At 39.0% G+C, this 21,456-nt stretch overlaps 1 protein-coding gene across 3 annotated transcripts in view; it reads left to right on the forward strand.

Annotated features, from left to right (window-relative positions):
• Positions 1-21,456, forward strand: part of ELMOD1 (ELMO domain containing 1) — a 66,506-nt gene that overhangs the window by 21,121 nt on the left and 23,929 nt on the right. For all 3 annotated transcript variants that reach the window (XM_047693740.1, XM_047693739.1, XM_047693741.1), the window contains exons 2-6: positions 2,237-2,338; positions 14,085-14,230; positions 14,374-14,402; positions 15,248-15,345; positions 19,116-19,245. In XM_047693740.1, coding sequence (XP_047549696.1) covers positions 2,322-2,338; positions 14,085-14,230; positions 14,374-14,402; positions 15,248-15,345; positions 19,116-19,245 — 420 coding nt within the window. In that variant the 5' untranslated portion in view covers positions 2,237-2,321. The remainder of the gene's footprint in view (positions 1-2,236; positions 2,339-14,084; positions 14,231-14,373; positions 14,403-15,247; positions 15,346-19,115; positions 19,246-21,456) is intronic.

The following is a 21,456-nucleotide window of genomic DNA, read 5'->3' on the forward strand; positions in this document are numbered from 1 at the left end:
TCCCTCAGTAAGAACTTATCTGATGTTTTCTTCATGATTAGACCAGGTTATGAGTTTGGAGGAGGAAGACCACAGAAGTAAAGTGCCATTTCTATCACCTCACATCAAGGGTACAGAGCATCAGTATGACTTACCGCTGTGATGTTAACCTTGATGATGATGTTAACAGCTTGTTAACCTAGCTGAGGTAGTATCTGCCAGGTTTCTCTAGTACAGGGTTACTCATTTCCCCCCTTTCCATTTTGTAGTCAGGAGGTCACTACACTATGTCCAGTCTACATTCAAAGGGTTGGGAGTTAGGCTCCATCTCCTTGAGGCCAGAGTGTTCACATAAATTATTTGGAATTCATTTGTACTAGAGACATATGTATTCCTTACGTATTTATTTCAGTATGCAATCGTAGATATTTATTTTCTACTTTGGGCAATAATCCAATACTACTTAATTTTTTTGTACTTAAATAGTTCCAGCTTTGTCCATCAAGAACTTTTTTTTTTTAAAGATTTATTTATTTATTTGACAGAGATCACAAGTAGGCAGAGAGGCAGGCAGAGAGAGAGGAGGAAGCAGGCTCCCCGCTGAGCAGAGAGCCTGATGCGGGGCTCGATCCCAAGACCCTGAGATCATGACCCGAGCCGAAGGCAGAGGCTTAACCCACTGAGCCACCCAGGCGCGCCCATCAAGAACTTTTTCAGTTGGCTCCTGGGTTTATTTGACACATCGCTGATTGTCTTTCAAGCACTCCCGCTTTCTGGCCAAGACACTTCAGGCGCACCTTGTGTATTCCCAGGCCTAGACCTAGAATCAGCCATTTCTTCAAGGAGTCCCGGTTCCCTTCATTGTAAACTGTATTCAAAACCACAGTCTGGGCTCTGGGTAGGTACTAACACTTTTTTAATACAAAACATGATTCATTTTTAAAAGCCACAAAAACACAAAGACTAATATATCTTCCCACCACCCAAAATAAGCAGATGTTTTTTCCCTTTGTTTTGCTTCAGGTATATGTAAAAAGTAAAACATGAAGTCGAAGGCCAATTTTCCCCAATGGCCTTTTCCCCAGTCCTGATCCCTTCCCTTGCCTCCCAGAAGCAACCACAATCCTAAGTTGAGGTGTAGGTACTCTTTTTCAAGCATTCGTGGAACAGTTACAGAAGCATATTTATAAAAGGAAAAACCTGGCCTTTATGTGGGCTGAGCTGCCCCCCTCCTGGACTGTGCTGGTTGGTAGTGGTGTCTGTACCCCGAGCCATGTGTCTGCACCCTCAGCTCCTTGCCTCACTCCTACATACTGGGGTTCCATCTCTTCTCTCCGTCGCCCCTCATCTCTCAGTCACCTCCAGTCACTCTCTTTTCTCTAGTCTATAGCTTTCTTTTCTTTTTTTTTTTTTTAAGATTTTATTTATTTATTTGACAGATCACAAATAGGGAGAGAGAGGAAGGGAAGCAGGCTCTCTGCTGAGCAGAGAGCCTGATGCGGGGCTCGATCCCAGGACCCTGGGAACATGACCTGAGCCGAAGGCAGAGGCTTTAACCCACTGAGCCACCCCAGCGCCCCTGTAGCTTTCCATCTTGTCCCAACCTGCTGCTTTGTAAGCAGCTTCTGGCAACCTCCATGTCAGGAGGAAGAAGACCAATAGCCCATAGACTTTGCAAAAGCCAACTATAAACTGGAAAGTGCTAGGCAAATAGAAAATGTTACTGTTTTGTTCAAAGTGCTAAAAGGGGAGGGGGGTGGGGACATAACATTCATACATTTGGAGTACTTGGCTCTTTCACATCTAATTTGTAGCTTAAAGACATTACCAGTTGCTTTTAGTTATTTTTGAGTTGTACTTCTGGAAAGTTGAGGCTGCCAGATTTAAGACCACCAGATATCTAGAAATTAGAATAGTTAATTTCAAGATTCCTCATTTCTATTTTTCTTAAAAATACTATTCTTCAAAATATAGGAATAATACGCTAAACAGAGAAAACCCTTACTAATAAAGAGATTGCTTATGAAATGAATTCTTTCTCCAGCAAGGGACTTACAATGAGAGACTAATTATGCAATGATAAAGTGAAAGCCTTTGGCTGTAATCTCCATCCACCGGACTGCAATGCTATGTGAACAGTCCAGTTGATCATGTTCTGGGTGCAGAGCAGGTTATCTGCTTACTAAGGTAAGCAGTCATCTTGGGTTTGGGATGCCTAGCCCTATTAATAGTAAATATATTAAATTTCTTCCCACAGCTTACACTTACTCTGACAAAGGCAAATTTGGAAGCAATTACTTGAGGATAGTTTGGACAACACCTAGATAATCAAAGCAGACACAATGAAGCACTTCCTGAGGTAAGTACTTATGGTTCCCTGGTTGAGCCCTCTAAAATGGAGAAACTTCCTTCTGAGTTAGAAAAATAATTCTGTTCACTATTTGTAATCCTATAACCAGATCTCTTAGAATTGCATAAAATAGCACTGTATTTTGGCTAAGAATAATTTGGTCACAAGTTTCCTCTGCTGCCCTATCTGAATACTGATGTTAAGAGAGCACTTACCAGTAGGAGATTACCAGAGATCTTAAGAGAGCACAGGCATGAAAGCATGGGGCAGGTGTACTTTGGACAACCTAGATGCCATGTGTCTTCTAAAGCCTTAAGGTCGAGGTTTAAGGAATCAGTTAAGGAGTCAAGGAATCAGTATAATTTGTGTAGAATCATTTTCCTGGAAAAAGTAATTTTAAATATTCTTTAATTTAGATTTTGGTTGGCTGGCCATTCATATGGGCATTTTCAAACATTCCTTTTTGGTAAAAAAATGTATATATTTTATGCATATGTATATGTTTTATGCATCTATGGTAAAAATGTATATATTTCTCACACACACACACACACATATATATTCATATTCTAAGCTTTTGCTCTTCCTGCCTCCTTGATGCCTCTGAACTCTGCATGAATTGTTGGTTCCCTCAAGATTGTGCTGTGTAGAGTAACATATATGCTGGTGTATTCTATGGTGATATTGTATTGTTCTGAAAGCCATCTGACTGGAACTATAATTATAATTATTTTTAAGGGTATTTGATGGCCATTCACAATCTATTAATGAAATTCCCAGAGAAATTTTACATATTAAAATATTATAAAATAGAGTTATTCGGGTCCCAAAAGTTAGAAATAATAACATACTTTCCAGAATATTGAGTTTCTTTTTCTCAGGATAGCCTACCTCTATTACACATTCTTGCCCCTTGCTGTGGCTGTTTTCTCTAAGCAAATAATTAGTCATCTCACTTCCTATAGGAAATGATTTCATTCTTTTAGTGGCTGCCATTTAAGATTTTCTTTTCCTCACTGATATTGGTTGCATCACTGTGTGTGGAACACCTAGATCAGTTTGTGGGGGAGTCACTGTGTTTTGGTGGGGCTACTGGTTTTAGAATTACAGAAAGTTCTCAGAAGGTCACTGTTAAACCATTTATAGGAATTAGCTTTGTTTTATTATACAGAATATTTCTCAGCCTGTTTGTCTTAGCTGTGTAAAAGGACAATATTTGAAAAATCACTAGGACATCTGCCAGCAAAATACTGATCTGACATGATTGTGGTTGCCATGGTAATTAACCCATCTATTTACTCACACATTCACGAAAAATTGGTATTTTTTTAATCCATCCTGAATGTAAACATGGTGTCTTTTAGTTGCAGAAGATTTTAGTGTTAGGTGAAGCTTAGAGGTCAGGGTCTCCTTTCGAAAAGGGGGAGATGCTAGTGGTAAAGTCTGGGGCAAGATTCATATTACTGGGTTTCCTCTTCAAAGTCTTCATTTAGAAAAACTTGAGCAGCCTCACAACCAGCCATTTTAGGAGAAATAGTAGCATTTGTTTCTATTAGTCTTCTACTAAGCTGAATAGCTACAACACTGTGTCTAGCAGAGATGAGAAGATTTTTGTAATTAATTTGTATTTGGGAGAGCCAATCTGGTAAAAACCTGCTGTGACTTCCCAAATGCCAGCACCAAGAAGAACAGAACTAGCACATCCCAGTCAGTTCCATGTTCTGATACAAATCCTTCTCTTCCAACTCAAGACATATATTTTATAAATATTATTTGACATCGATCATTTATATGAAACAGAAGCTAGGGTAACAGATTACATATCAAGAAAGAAAATGAGGATTTTCATTGACCATTGGTTTTGAAATAATAAAAGGAAACTCAATCACTGTCCCAAGTTGACTACTGCTTTGGCTCTAGTTTGGGTTTTTAATGCTTTTTTATTAAATTATAATGTGTGTATAGTCATTATATGTTGGTGTTTTTAGTGCTTTTTATTAAGTCATAATGTATATATTCACTATACGTTGGTGTTTATGGAATCGGAAGGATAAGAGGGCAAGGAGAATTACCCTGAATTACAAGCTCTATCGGGTCATTTAGATTGCCTTTTTTCCCCCTGAACAGATGTGGGACAATTTCAGCAATCTTTTCATTTGAACCAAAGAGGAGGTTATGTAAACACAGCCTGAAAAAATTAAGTGTTTATTCCTGAGCTCAGCAAATACATTATACAGAATAAGGAGTTGATTCTGAGAAGAATTCAGTATTATTTAAAAGCCCACAGAGTCGTTAATCTGTCAGCCTCTGAGTTGCTCTAGAATGAAATGCTTCATTTACAGCTCCAGAAGAAATGAGGTTAATCTTAAACCAGGTTGGGGGAAAGAATGGATTTTAAACCCTAGTTAAGTGACAGGATACCCACACTCTGCTCCTTCTTCTTTTTTTTTTTTTTTTTAAAGATTTTATTTATTTATTTGACTGAGGGAGAGAGATCACAAGTAGGCAGAGAGGCAGGCAGAGAGAGGAGGAAGCAGGCTCACTGCCGAGCAGAGAGCCTGATGCAGGGCTCGATCCCAGGACCCTGAGATCACGACCCGAGCCGAAGGCAGAGGCCCAACCCACTGAGCCACCCAGGCGCCCCCACTCTGCTCTTTCTAGCTCACTTCTGCCATCAGTGTAACTGTCATCAGTGTATCAATGGCATAGCTGTTCAGAGCATAGCAGAGTGGAGAAAATATTTGATTAAAAAATTGGGGCGCCTGGGCAGCTCAGTGGGTTAAAGCCTCTGCCTTCGGCTCAGGTCATGATCCCAGGGTCCTGGGATCGAGCCCTGCATCGGGCTCTCTGCTCAGCGGGGAGCCTGCTTCCTCCTCTCTCTCTCTCTCTGCCTGCCTCTCCGCCTACTGTGATCTCTGTCTGTCAAATAAATAAATAAAACCTTAAAAAAAATTACATGAAATATTAGAAATAAATGTCACAGGATTAGTACACCAAGCTGAAGGGAATATTTGCAATTAAGAGTAGATACAGGATACTGTATAAGCAACCTGTAGTCATCTAGTGACTTTAGCCATGGTCTGCATTAAGGGAATACAACGATAAAATGCAGAAGAAAATGTATTTGTATAGATGACCAGAAAAGGAGGGAGCACTTCTTGAGCCCCACATAGAACTGAGGCTTGGGGTTTAGTTTATATATTTCATTAATTTTAATTAAGTTGATGTATATAATAGGGATGGCTTAAAACTTGTACCAAGATCTTTTCCCATTCTAGGATTTTTTTATTGAAATTATATTTTTTACAGTTATCAGAACATTATGAAATTTTCTAACAAAAGGAATCTTCTAAGTCACTCCATGTAAACAATTGCTTCCAACTATGCCAGCCTCGGGATCTCACTTTCTTGGCCATAGACTTCACTGCGTACCTTCCTCCTCAGGCAGAAGAAAGTGAAGGAAAGCATCTGTCACACTCACACCTCCATGGGAGAAATTTTGAGAAATAGAACAAAGTTATAACCAGTTCCTGGCTATAAAGCAATGAAAGGGGGGGAGAGTATTTTACTGTTATCATTAGGTAAATAAAGGCTTCCAATTAGCAAAAATATCTAAAGTTTTTTTTTAAGTCATTCAACTCAATATCTCAGTCCACTGATTTCATTTAGTAGGCACTTATCGCTAATAATTCCAGTAGTATCCACATTTAAAATTTTTATTTTCTCTTTATAACAATTGTAACAAAGTAGGGATTACTATCCCTTTGTGCAGAGCAAGGCAAGAGGACTTAGCAAAGTTACATAACTCATCCAGGGGCACAGATATTTGAAGGCAGTCCTGTCTGACTTCCAGAGCTGTTTCTCATCGTTTCTGCACCGGGTTACGTCCTCACTCTGTGCCTGTTGTGAGGTGCTGGGTGACACAAAAGCGAATATGAGGGGACCTCTGCTGCAAACCTACTACTTGCTCCAGAGATGAGGTCCACACAGACAAAACTCTGGTGTAAGTGGCAATGTGCTCATGACATGCCATAGGCATTTTGTGGCAGGAGTTTTCAGGGAAGGCTTCGCTGAGATGGGGCTGAGGCGAGGGAGGACTCAAGTCAGAGGCTCGGCGGGGTGGAGAAGCCGCTGGGAAGGAACACAGCCTGGGAAAGCAACACAGCCTGGGAAAGCGTGACCAGCTGCCATAAGCAGCAGCTGGTCCAGGTTTATTGGCTGTAGACCTTTTTTAGGGTGAGTGAAAGAGAAGTGGCAAAGATAAACTCAGGGAGTTCTCAGAGAGATCTTTGCAAGCCCAGCATAACACAGCCCAGGAGCATGGTAACCTTTTCAGCCAGACCTACAGTGGGACCTGAAGAGAAGGGAGAGTCTGATGAAAACTCATTTTGCCTTCCTTATGACACATGTCTAGCCTTCTCTTAGAGCCAGAAAGCTAGTCCATTCCCTTCACCTGACAAATGAGAGGGCAGAGACCCAGAGAAGCAAAGTAGCTTGTCCAAAGTCACACAGCTCATGGTGGCAAATGGCCAGAATGGAAGTCAGGCTTCCAGACACTTCCCTATTTAATCAGGCAGTATTTCCACTCAGCACCAACCAACATCCACTGCTTTTAAAGATTTTTTTTTTTTTTAATTTATTTGAGAGAGAGAGCATGAGAGGAGAGAGGTCGGACTCCAGGATCACCACCCAAGCCGAAGGCAGTTGCCCAACCTACTGAGCCACCCAGGCGCCCCATCCACTGCTTTTAAAGGGCAGATGATGTGTAGAGTCATGCATGTAGTTGTTCCAGAATTTGGTTAACACTGCTTGGGAGATGATGACTGAGCTTAGGAGATAGAGAAGCAGAGTCCTGAAAGGAGGAATATTTAGGGCCTGAGCATCCAAATACCTCTCTCCCTGGAGACCGGTACTTTTACCAGAGTTTTCTCTTTCTTACGACACACACACGCATGCGTGCATGTAGATCACATGTGTATTTATATACATGCACGTGCACACATGAACACCTGTGTATATCTACACATACATATATTTTAAATTATTTTGTTCCCTGCGTTAAAAGAAAACAACAACAAACTGTTTCCGTATCCTTGTTGAAATACGTTAACCTGAAAAGTTCCCTGGGCACTTTCCTGTGGTTGGCCTCACCATCTAGTTCTGTTAGAGCACCACTGTCAGCAGCTGCCCTCCCGCCCCTTTGCTTTCCCTCAGCTTTTCAAGGCCGACTTCCCAGCTACTTCACTGTTCAGGAAGCTCTTCCTCCAGAGCATGAGCAGGATAAATGAAAGCCAGGGACCCTCAATAAGTATTGGTTTGAATTTCATTCACTGAACTATTGTATGAAGGGAGGAAGGCATGCTGATTTTCCATGTTGTTTCTGCCTCCTTGTTAAGAAAATCAGGTCGCGGAGGCTGGCTTTCCTGTCCAATCTCAGAGGAAGGTACTTTCTCTCCTCTGTCTCTCTAACACTCTGGGCCATTTCTTTTATAGAATTATCACACTGTTTTTGTTTTTACCGTCATTTTTTTTACTAGACTGTAAGTTCTTTGTGGACAAGGGTGGCATAGGATTTGCAGTGACACTAAGTTTTTGGCTCTGATCTACCTCTTCCCTCTGCCATAACCCCCCCACCCCATTCTGTACTACACAACTTCTCATTTTGTACTCATTCAGTTTAGTGAAGGAATAAGTAAATTACATGTCAATGATCAATTTTCATTTTTCTCCCCAATTCATTTCAAATCTCCTTCCTTCAGCTACTCCAGGTCTTTTACTCAACAGAAATTAAAATATTCATAATACTAAGAACATTCTCCATGAAATGAATCTCTAACAGTAACAGGCCCACTCCTTATCCCCTCTAGAAGATTTTGAGGCCCACTGTGGATTATGATTTTATTTATAGATTTGGTTAATTTGGGTTCTTTTAGAAATATTTTTATTTGCAATAAAACTTTGTATTTAAGATTATGTTTAAATACTTCTTTTTTTGTTTCTTTTTTAAAAATATTTTTCAAATGTCAAAGTAAAATGTGTTTGCTGATTCCCTTATAAATAAGTCAATGAAAGTATTCTCCAACTAGTAAAACAAAAAATCTGAATTTTAAAAATAAATCTTGTAAAATGTATGTACTTAAGCATCATCTTTTTAGTAGAGTAGGGAATCATCAATAAATCAAAATAAGCCTGTGCCTCCTTTCCTTTGAAATGAAAAGGATAAACCATGAATTTATTTATTGTTTTAGTTATCCCTCTGTCAGCTATTGCTCTCTAAGCCCTCAAATAAAATTTCCCTGGAATATAAAAACAGTGCCCTTTGCTCCAGCAATAGAATGTGGAATGGTGTCAATCCATGATAAATTTATATCACTACTTTTCAAAGGCAGTGCGATCTTCATGCCCAGGGCAGGGCCTCACCATGGCTCGGTGGGGGGAAACACTCTTGTCCTTCCAGAGGCGCACAAATGGTTCTTTGTGATATCATAGTATCAGCTCATGCATCAGGTCCTATCCATTCTATCTTAGTAGTAGCTAGCTCATTCTACAGAGGGGCCCATTTACAAGGCCAAACCCCTAATGACAAGTTAATTCCCAACTGATTACAAGTGCCTCTAATTAGTAACTCCCAATAGAACAACTAAAATTTTTTAAATATCATTTCAGAAAATGCATGAAATGCTGGAAACGTTGACCAGTTTTTTGTTCTTTATGGCCACTTAGATGGAAAATGTTTCTGTTAGGAAACTGTGGTTTGAACCAAGAACTGTGATTATTTTGTATGTATCCTTCCTCACCAGTAGTGTACTTCTTATTTATTACAGGATTTCTTCAAGCAAGAATTAAGTTTCATTAGCAAACTCACTGAAACTGTTCAAAATAAGCCACTTTTCTCTATTCCAAACGAAGACGTCAGTAACAAATTTAAGATCCTGGAGTAGTGTTACACTACAGGTACCCCCCCCCCGCCCCACCCCGCAGGCAGGGGGCTGCATGGTTCTGGGTGATTCTCCCATTTCAGAGGCCCCATCCCTGCTGTGTGGATTCCTCTAACAAAGCACCACAAGACAGGAGCTCGCTTTTATTTGGTGTTAGAGATATGATCCATTTTGAATAATTAACACTGGATGGCTATTCTGGTTCAAGCCAGAGAATGAATGTTAAATAATAGAAGTGATCATAACTGCCTTGTGGAAAAACACTGCTATGAACTCTACCATAAACCTTACTCAGCAGCATATTAATAAACAGTTGTAATAGAAAATGTTGGAAATAAAACATGCGTAAGTAGTTCTAATTATTAAATCAGTTTCTCTCAGTGCTTGTGCAAGACATTGTGTTAAGAAGCCACAATAAGTCCTTCTGGAACACTATCAAAATACTGTGATTAGGGGCACCTGGGTGGCTCAGTGGTTAAGCCTCTGCCTTCGGCTCAGGTCATGATCTCAGGGTCCTGGGATCGAGTCCCATATCGGGCTCTCTGCTCTGCGGGGAGCCTGCTTCCTCCTCTCTCTCTCTCTGCCTGCCTCTCTGCCCACTTGTGATCTCTCTCTGTCAGATAAATAAAATCTTTAAAAAAAAATACTGTGATTAAAAAAAAGAAAGAGAAACAAACAAAACTTGCTGTCTACGCATGGAATTATTAAACATGGGATAGTGATCAGTGTTTTCTCCTAGTACTCTTGAGAATGTTACTGTTGTTCCTACCAAATGTAGATCTTTTCAGTAATGAGTTGACAATCTTCCATCAGAACTAAGAAAATAAGTCTAATGTTATAAAGGAAAAAAGCAAAAGATTCCCCTAATTAAAAGTAAGCCTCTCGTTTTGGTGATTTAGGCCAGGAAGACAGACCAAGCAGAATTATAAAACCCCTTAATAGAATTCAGATGGTAGAGAGGGCGTGGCTATAATTCTTACTCTAAGAAGAGGACCTTCCTTCCTTCCTTTCTACCAACCTACCTTCCTTCCTTCCTTCCAAACCAACCACTAATCAACTTAAGAACATTTCATGGTCCATTTCTTAATTTCTTCCTTTTCAGGGTAAACATGACAAAATATTCTCCCAAATTTCTCCCAAAACATTTAATCATGTTTATTCTCCTCTGGACCTTCAACTTTTTTTCATAAACTTTACAACTTAGGGACTTAAACACATTCAAAAACTTAAAAAGTTAGCCCCTGGCAACACTTTATGGTGAGGAACAGCCATCCTGAGCCGCTCATAAGGAGGCTTTGCTGATCTGGCCCTTTCATGAGGAAGCAAGTTGGATATTGTCACTGTCATCAAAACAAGCCTTCCAAAGTAAAAGGGCAACACTGGTGTTTCCATCTCTGACCATGCCTTAGATTTATGATCTAAATGCAAAAATAAATTATATCTGTCAAAACATTGTTTGATCCGATGCTCTGGCTTGAAAAAACACAAAGTACTCAGCAAAGCAAGAAAACATAATGTCTAGCATAGCAAGCTGGCATTTTAGTGAAATATTTGTGGGTATTTTGGCCCATTAGGAAAAATATTAAAATAATATCCTTAATAACTAATATTATCAGGACAACTGGCCCAGAAATTACAAAAGAATAAAGAAGCAGTATATAAATGTCACTCTGCAAGTGAATGGGCATTTCCTGCACACAGTTTGTGGCAGTGTTTCTGTGACAGTGTGAGAGGGATGCCGTACACTTCAGAGATGAGCTCAGAGGGATGATGCAGCATCTCGAACCCCTCACTGTACATTTCCACTAGGTCTCCCTGTCTTTGACAACAGGAACATCCTCGGGAAAGTGGAAAAAAAGAATAGAGAAAAGCAAATAGAACTTGATGTCTTTTCTCTCTTTTCTCTCCTTTTATGTAAGGCTGTCTTAATGTAAAACAGCTCCCCAGGCATTTTTCTTCTCATGTGCAAAGAGGCCAGTGGGAGAAATTATAGATGGGCTAGAAGCCACGGTACACCTGGACATCTTCTGGCCCTACGAGGACACTTCTAGGCCTCAAGCCACATCTTTGTATGGATCTATCTGATGGAGAAGCTGCATGGGGGGAAACTTTCTAGTTTAATTTAAGCTATAAAATGGTCTGATGGTTTGTACTTAAGTAGAGTAAATACAAAGATACTCCTTAAACAATAATCAGAACCCTTCGGTCTAGGAAGATTTGGTACTACAAGAACCTGATTGTCCTGAGAGTCCTGACACATGAACTGAAGAGGCTTCATCTGTGGAGGTGGCCCCTGTGCTAAGCAAACTACACAGGCACCATAAGGACAGGTCATGGAAAGCTTTTACCCTCAACTTAGTAACAGGCATAAAGCTAACCTGTAATATCATTACCACTTGGCTGGTGACCAGTTAACAAAGACATTGCTCAATCTTTTCTTCTGACATAGCTATCTACTAGATGGAAAAACAAATTTTTTTCCAAGAGAGAAAGTTGAAGTTTAGTAAACTTTCTCACTCACCTAATTAAAATGTTCTTCTGGGGCCCCTGGGTGGCTCAGCTGCTTAAGTGTCTGCCTTCAACTCAGGTAATGAACCCGGGGTCCTGGGATCAAGTCCTCCTGGGATCAAGTCCCACATTGGGCTCCTTGCTCAGTGGGTGACTGCTTCTCCCTCTGCCCCTCTCCCTACTTGTGCACACATTCTCTCTCTCAAATAAATAAATAAAATCTTAAAAAAAAAAGTGTTCCTCCAAATTTATTTTTAGGTTACCTTTTTTGGGGGGGAAGGAACCTGATAACCTCCTAATACATTTTAGGATGTATTTGACTCAACTAGTTGAATTTCAGACTTTATGAGATAGTAAATCCATTTTTTATCTTTCAGCAGAATCTGACTTCACATAGATATTTTATATGCACTTTTGTAATGGTTTTTGGTGATCATTTTTATACATTTTAATTGTTATAACCTTTTTTCTTAAATAAAATAAAATGTACTTATTATACAGAAAGGAAAATATACTTAGCCAAAAATGAAAATTAAAAGTGCTTCTAATTCCTCGACCTAGAAATACCACTATTAACATTTTTGTTGCATATCCTGCATCTTTTTCTCCTTGTTCATACCTCACAATTTTTTTTCTTTCAAGAGAGAGGTGGGGAGGGACAGAGGGAGAGGGAGAGAGAATCTTAAGCAGACCCCATGTCCAGCATGGAGCCTGGCGCAGGGCTCATTCTCAAGACCCTGAGATTATGACCGGAGCTGAAACAAGAGTCAGATATTAAACCAACTGAGCCACCCAGGTGCCCCGCCATTAGATTTTTTTTTTTTTTTAAAGAAAAAGATCATTTCATATGTGTTTTTTTCTAATTTTTTTCTACTTGTTAAGCATATTATGACATTTTCTCATATTATTAGATCTTCTAGAACATGATTTTGTTGCCTACAAAGGATTCCATTCTGTTATCTTAGTGTAGCAGTTTGGTTACTTACTGTTTCCTCCATTCCCTTTGCATTTATATCATATAGATCCCATGCCCTTGTACAAATAAGCCTATTAGAATTTTTATTTTTAACACAGGCTGTCCAAGATATTAGGGCCAGAGCAATTAAGCAAAGGAACACAATCCAAGTGTTGGTTCATATTCATAGATGGATCACATCACTAAGGCTATTAGTTAACTACTCTCATTAATCTGAGTGACCCTGGATCACCTTACGTTAGAGTTGGAGGGAATTAGTGAACATTTGTGATAAAGAAACCTCTTTTAGAAATGACACCAATAAGAAGTTATATAAAGAATTCTGCCTCTTAGGAATCCATAGTAGGAAGAGAAGATGGGTTGAATATAAGTTCCTAGATGAGAAGTCCTCTTTACTGGTGTAGCTTGAGTCATTCTGAGACTCTAAGCAGTACTGTGAAGTAGAAGACACTCACATATTAAAAATAAAAGTCAGTGCCAAAGATGTTGTAAGTACATGACTGGCGACTATACATTTCATAGTTTGTTGAGGAATTATTGGAGTGAGATAGAGGGTGCTACAAGGAAAACTTTGTTAGCAGGAGCCAAGAACAAACTTGTCAAGAGGTGTAGTTTGGGGAAGGTTAAATCAGAGAATGTTGGAAAACTTAAAGTCAATCCATTTGTTCAATGAACTGATGAGGAGGCCTTCTGGCAAGTCCAACAAGTGGAGGGACTGGGCAGCAGAGAAGACGGCTGCTACACAAGCAAGTCCTCTACAGGGACAACAGTGCCTAAAGGAAAGCAGAGAGAAGGAGGGAAAGAATGAGAGCAAGGGAAGAATAAAAATAGTGCCCCACTCCCCTGCAAAACACTAAGGAGGGCCTGGAAATGGACCAAGGCTAGCTGAGAGGCTGTCTACAGAGGCAGAAGACGAGAGCGGCCACAGCATGTTCTTCCCCAAGACTAAGGGACAGACCTTCTAAAATACAAGGATACTGTCTTCAAGGTACTGATTTATTTTTAAAATGTTTTTAGGCAAAGGTACAAAAAGAAAGGATTCTTGGCTGAGCCTCACGTGACCTCAGTTTTTGGAATATCAAATATACTAGAACAGAGCATTCTGGAGTTGCTGGCAGCGTTGGGGCATCTTCACAGACCTTGGGCTTCCCTCCCAATAATGGGTTTTGTAGATTCACCAAATAAAATAACATGGGATTAGAAAAATGAAATATGCTTGTAAATCCAGAAGTCTAATGGCTGATTTTCTTTCGGGCTTTTCCTGCTGGTGGTGGTTGCTTTCTGTTCTCTTCCAGACTTCTAGTGGAAGGGTGCTGTCTTTTGTCTTTGACAGAATGTTGTTCCAGGTGTGCCTGTATTTTTACTGTAAATTTTTGTGGCGCTGCCTAAAATTTGTAATGAGGAAGCTGACTGGAAGATGTGAATTGCAACGGATCTGTTACAATACCAAGCCTGGGGCTTCCAGAACCATGAAAATTGGTAAGCATGAAATAAAGAAGTAAGCAAAATGTAAGCTTTGTGGGATTGTGGACATAGTGTGTTCTATCTGTGTATAGTAATTTTAAACCACTTGTAGAGGAAAATTTTTGAATGACTTTTTAAAATTGTTTTTAATTTTACAGAAACATCACTGAGGGATTCAAAAAGTAAAGTAAGTAAAATTATTTCTGTATTTTACAGCAACTTTTCACTTGGAGGCTTATCTCCACTGTCAAAAAATAAACATTTTAAGGAAGAAAAATATACCAATGGCTGTGCAAGCTGAGAAGAAAGAGTGGTTTGCCCATCGCAACCCACTCTACTTTGGACATGAGAGCAGCTACTGTATGTGAATTTCTAGGCAGATTTATGATGCTTATGACTTATGACTTCGTTGTTTAATTAATCCTTTTTTATACTTTCCAAATCACAGAATGAATAGTCCTTGAAAATAAAAGCAATGTTAACTGTCTGGCATTTCTTTAATATCCAAATCATTGAACTTTATACTCAAGATCTCCCAAGAAAATCAGAGAAGCCACCGTGCTAGCTCGTTTAATAGTTAAGCATCCACATAAGAGAGAAAATCTGGGGTCTTTTTTCAAGATTCTTGAATATTATAATTCTGGCAACCTTAAGACTATATCCTCCATGTACTTCACTTAGTCATAGGCATACTGCCCATTAACAAAGAAACCATGTATATCGGATAAGAAAAATAAAATAATATTTCAATATAAATATTTAGCTTGAAAAAGATGAAAACAGTTTAAAAAAAAACAAACTTATGTATTTCTGTTTTACGTTAATTACCTTAATCAGGAAAACTGCACTACCTCCCCTATTGTGAAAATGTCTAATTTATTAGAATTCAAATACGAAACCAATTTTTGTTTTCAGTTTAGCTGTAGTTTAGTCTCATTTAGAAGCTCTAAGCAAATACTTGAAGCCCCATCTAAGACCCCCTCAAGCCACTGATGCTCTTGACAGGGGAACTGACTGAATCGTGTCTTCCAGCTGCTGCAGACTTCAGTGAGTGTTCACCCTGACGCCATTGAGAAAACTATAGAGGACATCATGGAGCTGAAAAAAATTAACCCCGACATAAATCCACAGTAAGAATGCATTTATGCTGTTGTAAAGATAGAACACATGGCATGTACTTGGTGTCTCCATAATGCTGAGCTCTCCCTGTCACAGGCATCTGCAGTGTATTTGGTTTTCAGGTGAAGAATAAAACAAAAAGGAGCCTTTTTCAGATTTGTAAAGAGCAGCAGCTCTCTAGTTGTTACCATTTATGTTTATGCTTCTGAGCCGCAGTAAGAAATCTGATGGATGCCCTGATATCAGAAGATGAAATCGAGGGAGCCCATTTAGCAACGGTTGCTCCGTGTGAGGTCTGCTTTACACGAACAGTAAATGTTCACGTTGTAAATGTGCCTAAGCTGATTCTGCTCCTTCAAACATATCCCTTCAGTTTTTGACGGGCAGATAATCTCGGAGACTGTTCCTACTTGCTTGTCAAGAAGACTGGCATGTGTGGGAGGGAGAGATGGTTTTTATTTGAAGACTTCAGAACTTTGTAATTTAGTCATCTCATCTTGGAAATATTAAAATTCATTTGGCAATGTACATGACGTTTAAAATTAGCTTTATATTTTCCACTGGGTGCAGGAGTTTTTCAGTAAAATTTTGGGCTAAGGATGTTGGGTGGAATAGATCCCGTAGGCAGATATATTTAGAGACAGTTTAGGTAGGTAACAATCAAACTGTCTTTTAAATGTGCATAGGCGAGAACTTCATGTTATCTCTGAGAAAGGCTTTTAATTGCCAAAGACAGGGAGCTGTCGTTGAAGGGCCTTTCAGAGTGCACTTTGTATAGGTCTGTCTCTTGGAGGAATTCTGGGTACTAGCTAATTGGGGCTCATCACAAAACTCCATTTCTGCATGGTCTCCATAGCATTCTTCTGCAGACACTTCAGCTAATTAGCTGTCTTTTCCTTATTCAGTCATTAAGGGTGATTTAATTATACAGTAAATGTCTTTTTGAAACCTCTGACATATACTTTATTTCTTTGGGAAGATATAAGGCAATTCATTTTAAATTAAGTTGAACCAAAAATTTAAGACTGCAGTTGGGCATGAGGGATATATTAGACTCACAATCATATTTGGAGATTGGATTAGATTTAATAGTAAATCTTTTTTGTCTCTTCCATGAAAGTTTTATATTTCATTCAGAAGCATTTCCTTGCCATCTATTCTTTTGATTTCCTTTAGGGCAGAAAAAACCTTTATAGGCAGTAGACTGTGTTTTTACATCTCAATATGGATTTCAGTGTTTTCTAGACTGACATGACAAAATGTAATTTTTAAAAATTAAATAATTTTCTGGAAAAAAATCAGGAAAAAGAGAAGGCTAGGGGAAGTATTTTATAATTTATCAACCCATTACTACCGTTAACCAGCGTAGTTAACATACAATGTTATACTAGTTCGGATGCACCATATACTGATTCAACACTTCCTTACATTACCTGGTGCTCATCACAGCACATGCCCTCCTTCATCCCCATTACCTGTGTCCCCCATTCCCCTACTCACTTCCCTTCTGGTGACCAGTAGTGTGTTCTCTGTAGTTGAAAGTCTGTGTCTTGGTTTGTTTCTTTTTTTTCCCCTTTGTTTTTGTTTGTTTTGTTTCTTAGATTCCACATGTGAGTGAAATCATATGGTATCTGTCTTTCTCTCACTGAATTCTTTTAGCATAATACTCTCTGGATTCGTCCACATTGTTGCAAAAAACAAGATTTCATTCTTTTTTTTTTATAGAGTTTATTTATTTATTTGACAGAGAGAAATCACAAATAGAGAGGCAGGCAGAGAGAGAGAGAGAGAGGGAAGCAGGCTCCCTGCTGAGCAGAGAGCCCGACGTGGGACTCGATCCCAGGACCCCGAGATCATGACCTGAGCCGAAGGCAGCGGCCTAACCCACTGAGCCACCCAGGCGCCCAAGATTTCATTCTTTTTTATGACTAAAATTCCATTGTGTGTGTGTGTGTGTGTGTGTATGTATGTGTATATATCTATATACATCTATATAGATATACATAGATATCGCATCTTTGTCCATTCACCTATTGATGGACACTTGGGCTGCTGCCATAATTTTTAACCACATTTTGTTTTAATTACATTTTTTTAAGTGCTGCTTATGCACTTGAAAAATTACTACAGTAAAAATGGGGGGGAAATGGAATTGGCCCCTCTTGTTGCTTCTTATTTCTCTTGCTCTCTTCCTCAAAATCAACTCTCTTCTCAGTCATACAATGATTCCCTGGGTAACCAGAGCCACTCTGTTCTTTTCCTAAATTTAAGTATCTCATTTGGTTTTTTGGTGCTATGGTAACAGATAATTATCAGGGCCATTTAATTGAATATTCAGTTTAAGTTTAGTATTTGGGCTATCTCCACACTCAATATGTGGAGTAGGTATACAGTCCTAAAATGTGTAATTCTCTATTACTCCCAGCTTTAGACTTAACCTCTAAACATCTTATTTTCTCCTCAAAAAACAAAAAAAAAAAGACGGTCATGATTATAATAACCACCACAACAAAAATCTTCAAATTTAGTGTAAATTGGGAGTAGGACCATATTGGACAGTAACTCTGGGTGGAATCATATGAAATTGCCAACATTTAAGTATCTTTGAGCCACAAAAGTGAATAGCTGTAAAGAAATAACAGGAACACATAAATGTGAAATACTACCTTCAGATTTAAAAATGCCATCACACAAGGACAGGAGAATATTTACATGACAGAAGCTGGTATGAAAAAAGGATTGGGGTGATTATTTAGTCACCTGCTTGATAAAGTTGTTATGTGAGTGCTTGAAAAGACCCTATTTTATCTGCTATGTAGTAGGGGAGAAAAACAAACTGCGGTCACAGGAAGTAGTGATCCTCTGTGTATCATACTTGCCAGACTGCTTCTGTTCTGGTGATCCGTTTTGGATGTTTATCCCAACAGAACACATTCAGAGAAGACTGGGCGAGAGAGTAAAACATGAGAAACCCAAGTCCCATGAGAGGGAACTGAAAGAATCCGGGATTTTTTTTAAGCCTAAAGATCAGACTAGAAGAAAGAATCACTATCTTAAAATAAGTAGTCATGGCAGAGGAAGTTGGAAATAAATTTGCTCAGAGAACAAAATTTGAACCATTTGGTAATAGGGAAGCAAATTTTGTTTCAACATAGGAAAAAGCATTCAGACAAATAGAGCAGTCAGAACGTGATGAGAAATTTTATGAAGTAATGAGTTCTTTCTCTTGGCATTGCCTCATCTGTCAGGGATGCTCCCAAGCATAGGTTTTCTTGTATTTGTTTCGATACTGTTGTTCTGAAATTTTCCTTCCACTGTGCCCCTGAGAGCAGTCTATCTTTCACACACACATTATCACCTATATTTTCTACATCTTATTTAAGTCACTGGCATTAAAGAGAGCCCTTGTTTTTTAAGCCATATTGTTACAACTTGGTTTAAGAAAAGGCCAGCCAAAAGGTAAATTTTAGCCAAGTTCTACAACTGTCCATTTGAAGCTTCAGTAAGAAACTATGCCTCCTCCACTCAAGTAAGAAGTAGTTGTGAGACCAATGCAGGAAAAGTAGCATTCTTTTATTTTTCTGAGTAAACTAAATATGGTTCTATGTCCACAAAAAGAAAAGAGAAACTGGGCTTCAATTAAATACATCCCATGTGAGCAATTTCCTCAGTATTATATAAATATAGAAAAGTCCTATTGTGCACCCATCAAGTGAACTAATGCCGAAATATATGTTTTGTTTTTCCTCATGTGTGTTTCTTCTGTTTTTAAACACCTTAGGTTGGGAATCTCTCTTCAGGCTTGCCTTCTGCAAATAGTTGGCTACAGAAACCTTATCGCAGATGTGGAAAAACTGCGCAGAGAATCCTATGATTCTGATAACCCCCAACACGAAGAAATGCTTTTGAAGGTTAGACCTTGAACACATTTCTGTGCTTTTCTTAGGTCAGCTAAGCACTGCCAAGCACCGGCTAAGTGCTAGACACTAACTCTAAGGGGAAGGGTACAAAGATGAACAGACATGGGTGTGGAAATGGTTGGCAGAGCCTACTTTGCTTGCTGGTTCAGATGTAGGAGGTAAATTCTTCATTAGAAAATTCATGTGGGAAGCTAAATGTAAAGCCATTTTTTTTTTTAAATCTGAGAGAACATCAGAGGTGATTTCTGTGAATGCTCATATTCCGGCTTAGGTTAGGCTATTTAACTGTATTGAAAGCCAGTAGGAGAAAGAGCATTTGTCAAAGAGTGACCTGGGATTTCCATTTATGAGTTTTAATAGACATCAAAGAAGATGAAGTTGGTTTCTGCTTCAGCAATAGCCCTCTAGGGAAATTACCTAAGATCTTATTGCTGATTATTTATTCATGTAACTTGGAGAGTAACAGAAGAGGTTAAGGTTTATATCTGGTTTATTAAAACTGTTAGAAGAATAATATGCACTTGTAAATACTTCTGGCTATCAAAGCAAAACCTTAAATATCTTATATGATCTGATGTGCATTATTAAACACCAATAAAACTTGACCTCAAAACACTGAATTTGGAGTTTAAGAAATTAGGACCCAACCTTTAGAACTATTCATCTGAAATACTTTCTAAATTCACTCCTGAAAATAGATGCTTTTTAGGATGGAGTGCTTCCTTGTCCTTTGCTAGAATACAAAAAGACACTAACAAAATTGCAAGAAAACATTTGTTTAGCTGCCTTAACTTTATCTCATTGAAAAAATGTCAATAGGAGCTGTAATTTTGTGTGAAAGAGTGCTGTATTTTTGTGTGAAGGAGTTCGTGCTTTTGTGTATGTAAATACTTACACAAATGACTTGTCTCTGCTAATTAGTGCTATATCTGATATGAATCCCTGAATATTAAAGGCGGCTCATTCTTAGAAGTAGTTTTCCTTCTTCCCTTCCTGCTCTGCTTAAATTTAGCTAACCTACTGGCTGAGCTTCATTTCCCATTATTGCCTTTTTTATCATATTTTCTGATAGAAGTAGTCAAGTTCAATTAAAATGACCTCAAGGTGAGAAATAAGAGGTGAATGAAAGAAAAAGTGGTAGAAAACTTAACAGAGTGGCCACAGGCAGCGAAGAATGCATCAGAATGGCCGTGGTGCCTTCAGAGTCAGTGACATCCAGGTGCCTGCTGAGCACCGTCTGAGTTGATCTGTTGTACGAATGCCGCACATTGTGGGTTTTCAACAAATATGGGTGAATGCATGAATTACTGTGGTTCGTTAGATACTAAAAATCAAGAGCTTTTATGATATACCTTTTATCTGTGGTCATGATTTGAGTTTGTATGTGTTATTTTTTACTGGCACGACTCTAAGAGTTAAGCAAAGCGATGGCTGGTATCTACAGCTGAGCAAACTACAAGCATTTCAGTTCAGATTCTGATCCACACAGCTAGTAAGTTATAAAGCCAGGGCTGTCCACTGCTGCCCTAAGCACTTTGAGGAAAGGTATCTTTTCTACACTCAAGTATCTTGCAATCTAATTGGGGAGATACTATGCATCTACAAAATCACTAAACCTTAACTATAGAGCTCCCTCAAAATAGCTCTTGAATGTTTCCTATGCCCACCACCTTATTCTAACATTATCTTCAACTTGGGCTATTATAATAGCCTTATAATTCTGCCACTAAGTATAAGCTTCCTATGTTCCATCTTCTAAAACACTGCTGGAGGGATTATCTAGTCATGTTATTCCTTAGGTTAAAAACTTAAGGGATGCCTGGGTGACTTCGTGGGTTAAGCCTCTGCCTTTGGCTCGGGTCATGATCTCAGGGTCCTGGGATCGAGCCCCACATCGGGCTCTCTGCTCAGCAGGGAGCCTTTTTCCCCCTCTCTCTCTGCCTGCTGCTCTGCCTACTTATGATCTCTCTGTCAAATAAATAAGTAAAAAAATCTTTAAAAAAAAACAAAAAACTTCAGATTCCCATGCATCTTAACATGGCATTTAGGACCCCTTCTATTTCTGCAAGCTGTATCTCCTGTATCCACCATGCTCTGTCATTCACCTTGACCACAACAGGCTGTGCATCCCATATGCCCAGATATTTGCCCATGTGATTCCCTCTATTACCTATTATTCTCACAGCAAAAGCCAGCTCTTTT

Source organism: Lutra lutra, chromosome 10 (assembly GCF_902655055.1).
Source record: "Lutra lutra chromosome 10, mLutLut1.2, whole genome shotgun sequence".
Classification (NCBI taxonomy): Eukaryota; Metazoa; Chordata; class Mammalia; order Carnivora; family Mustelidae; genus Lutra; species Lutra lutra.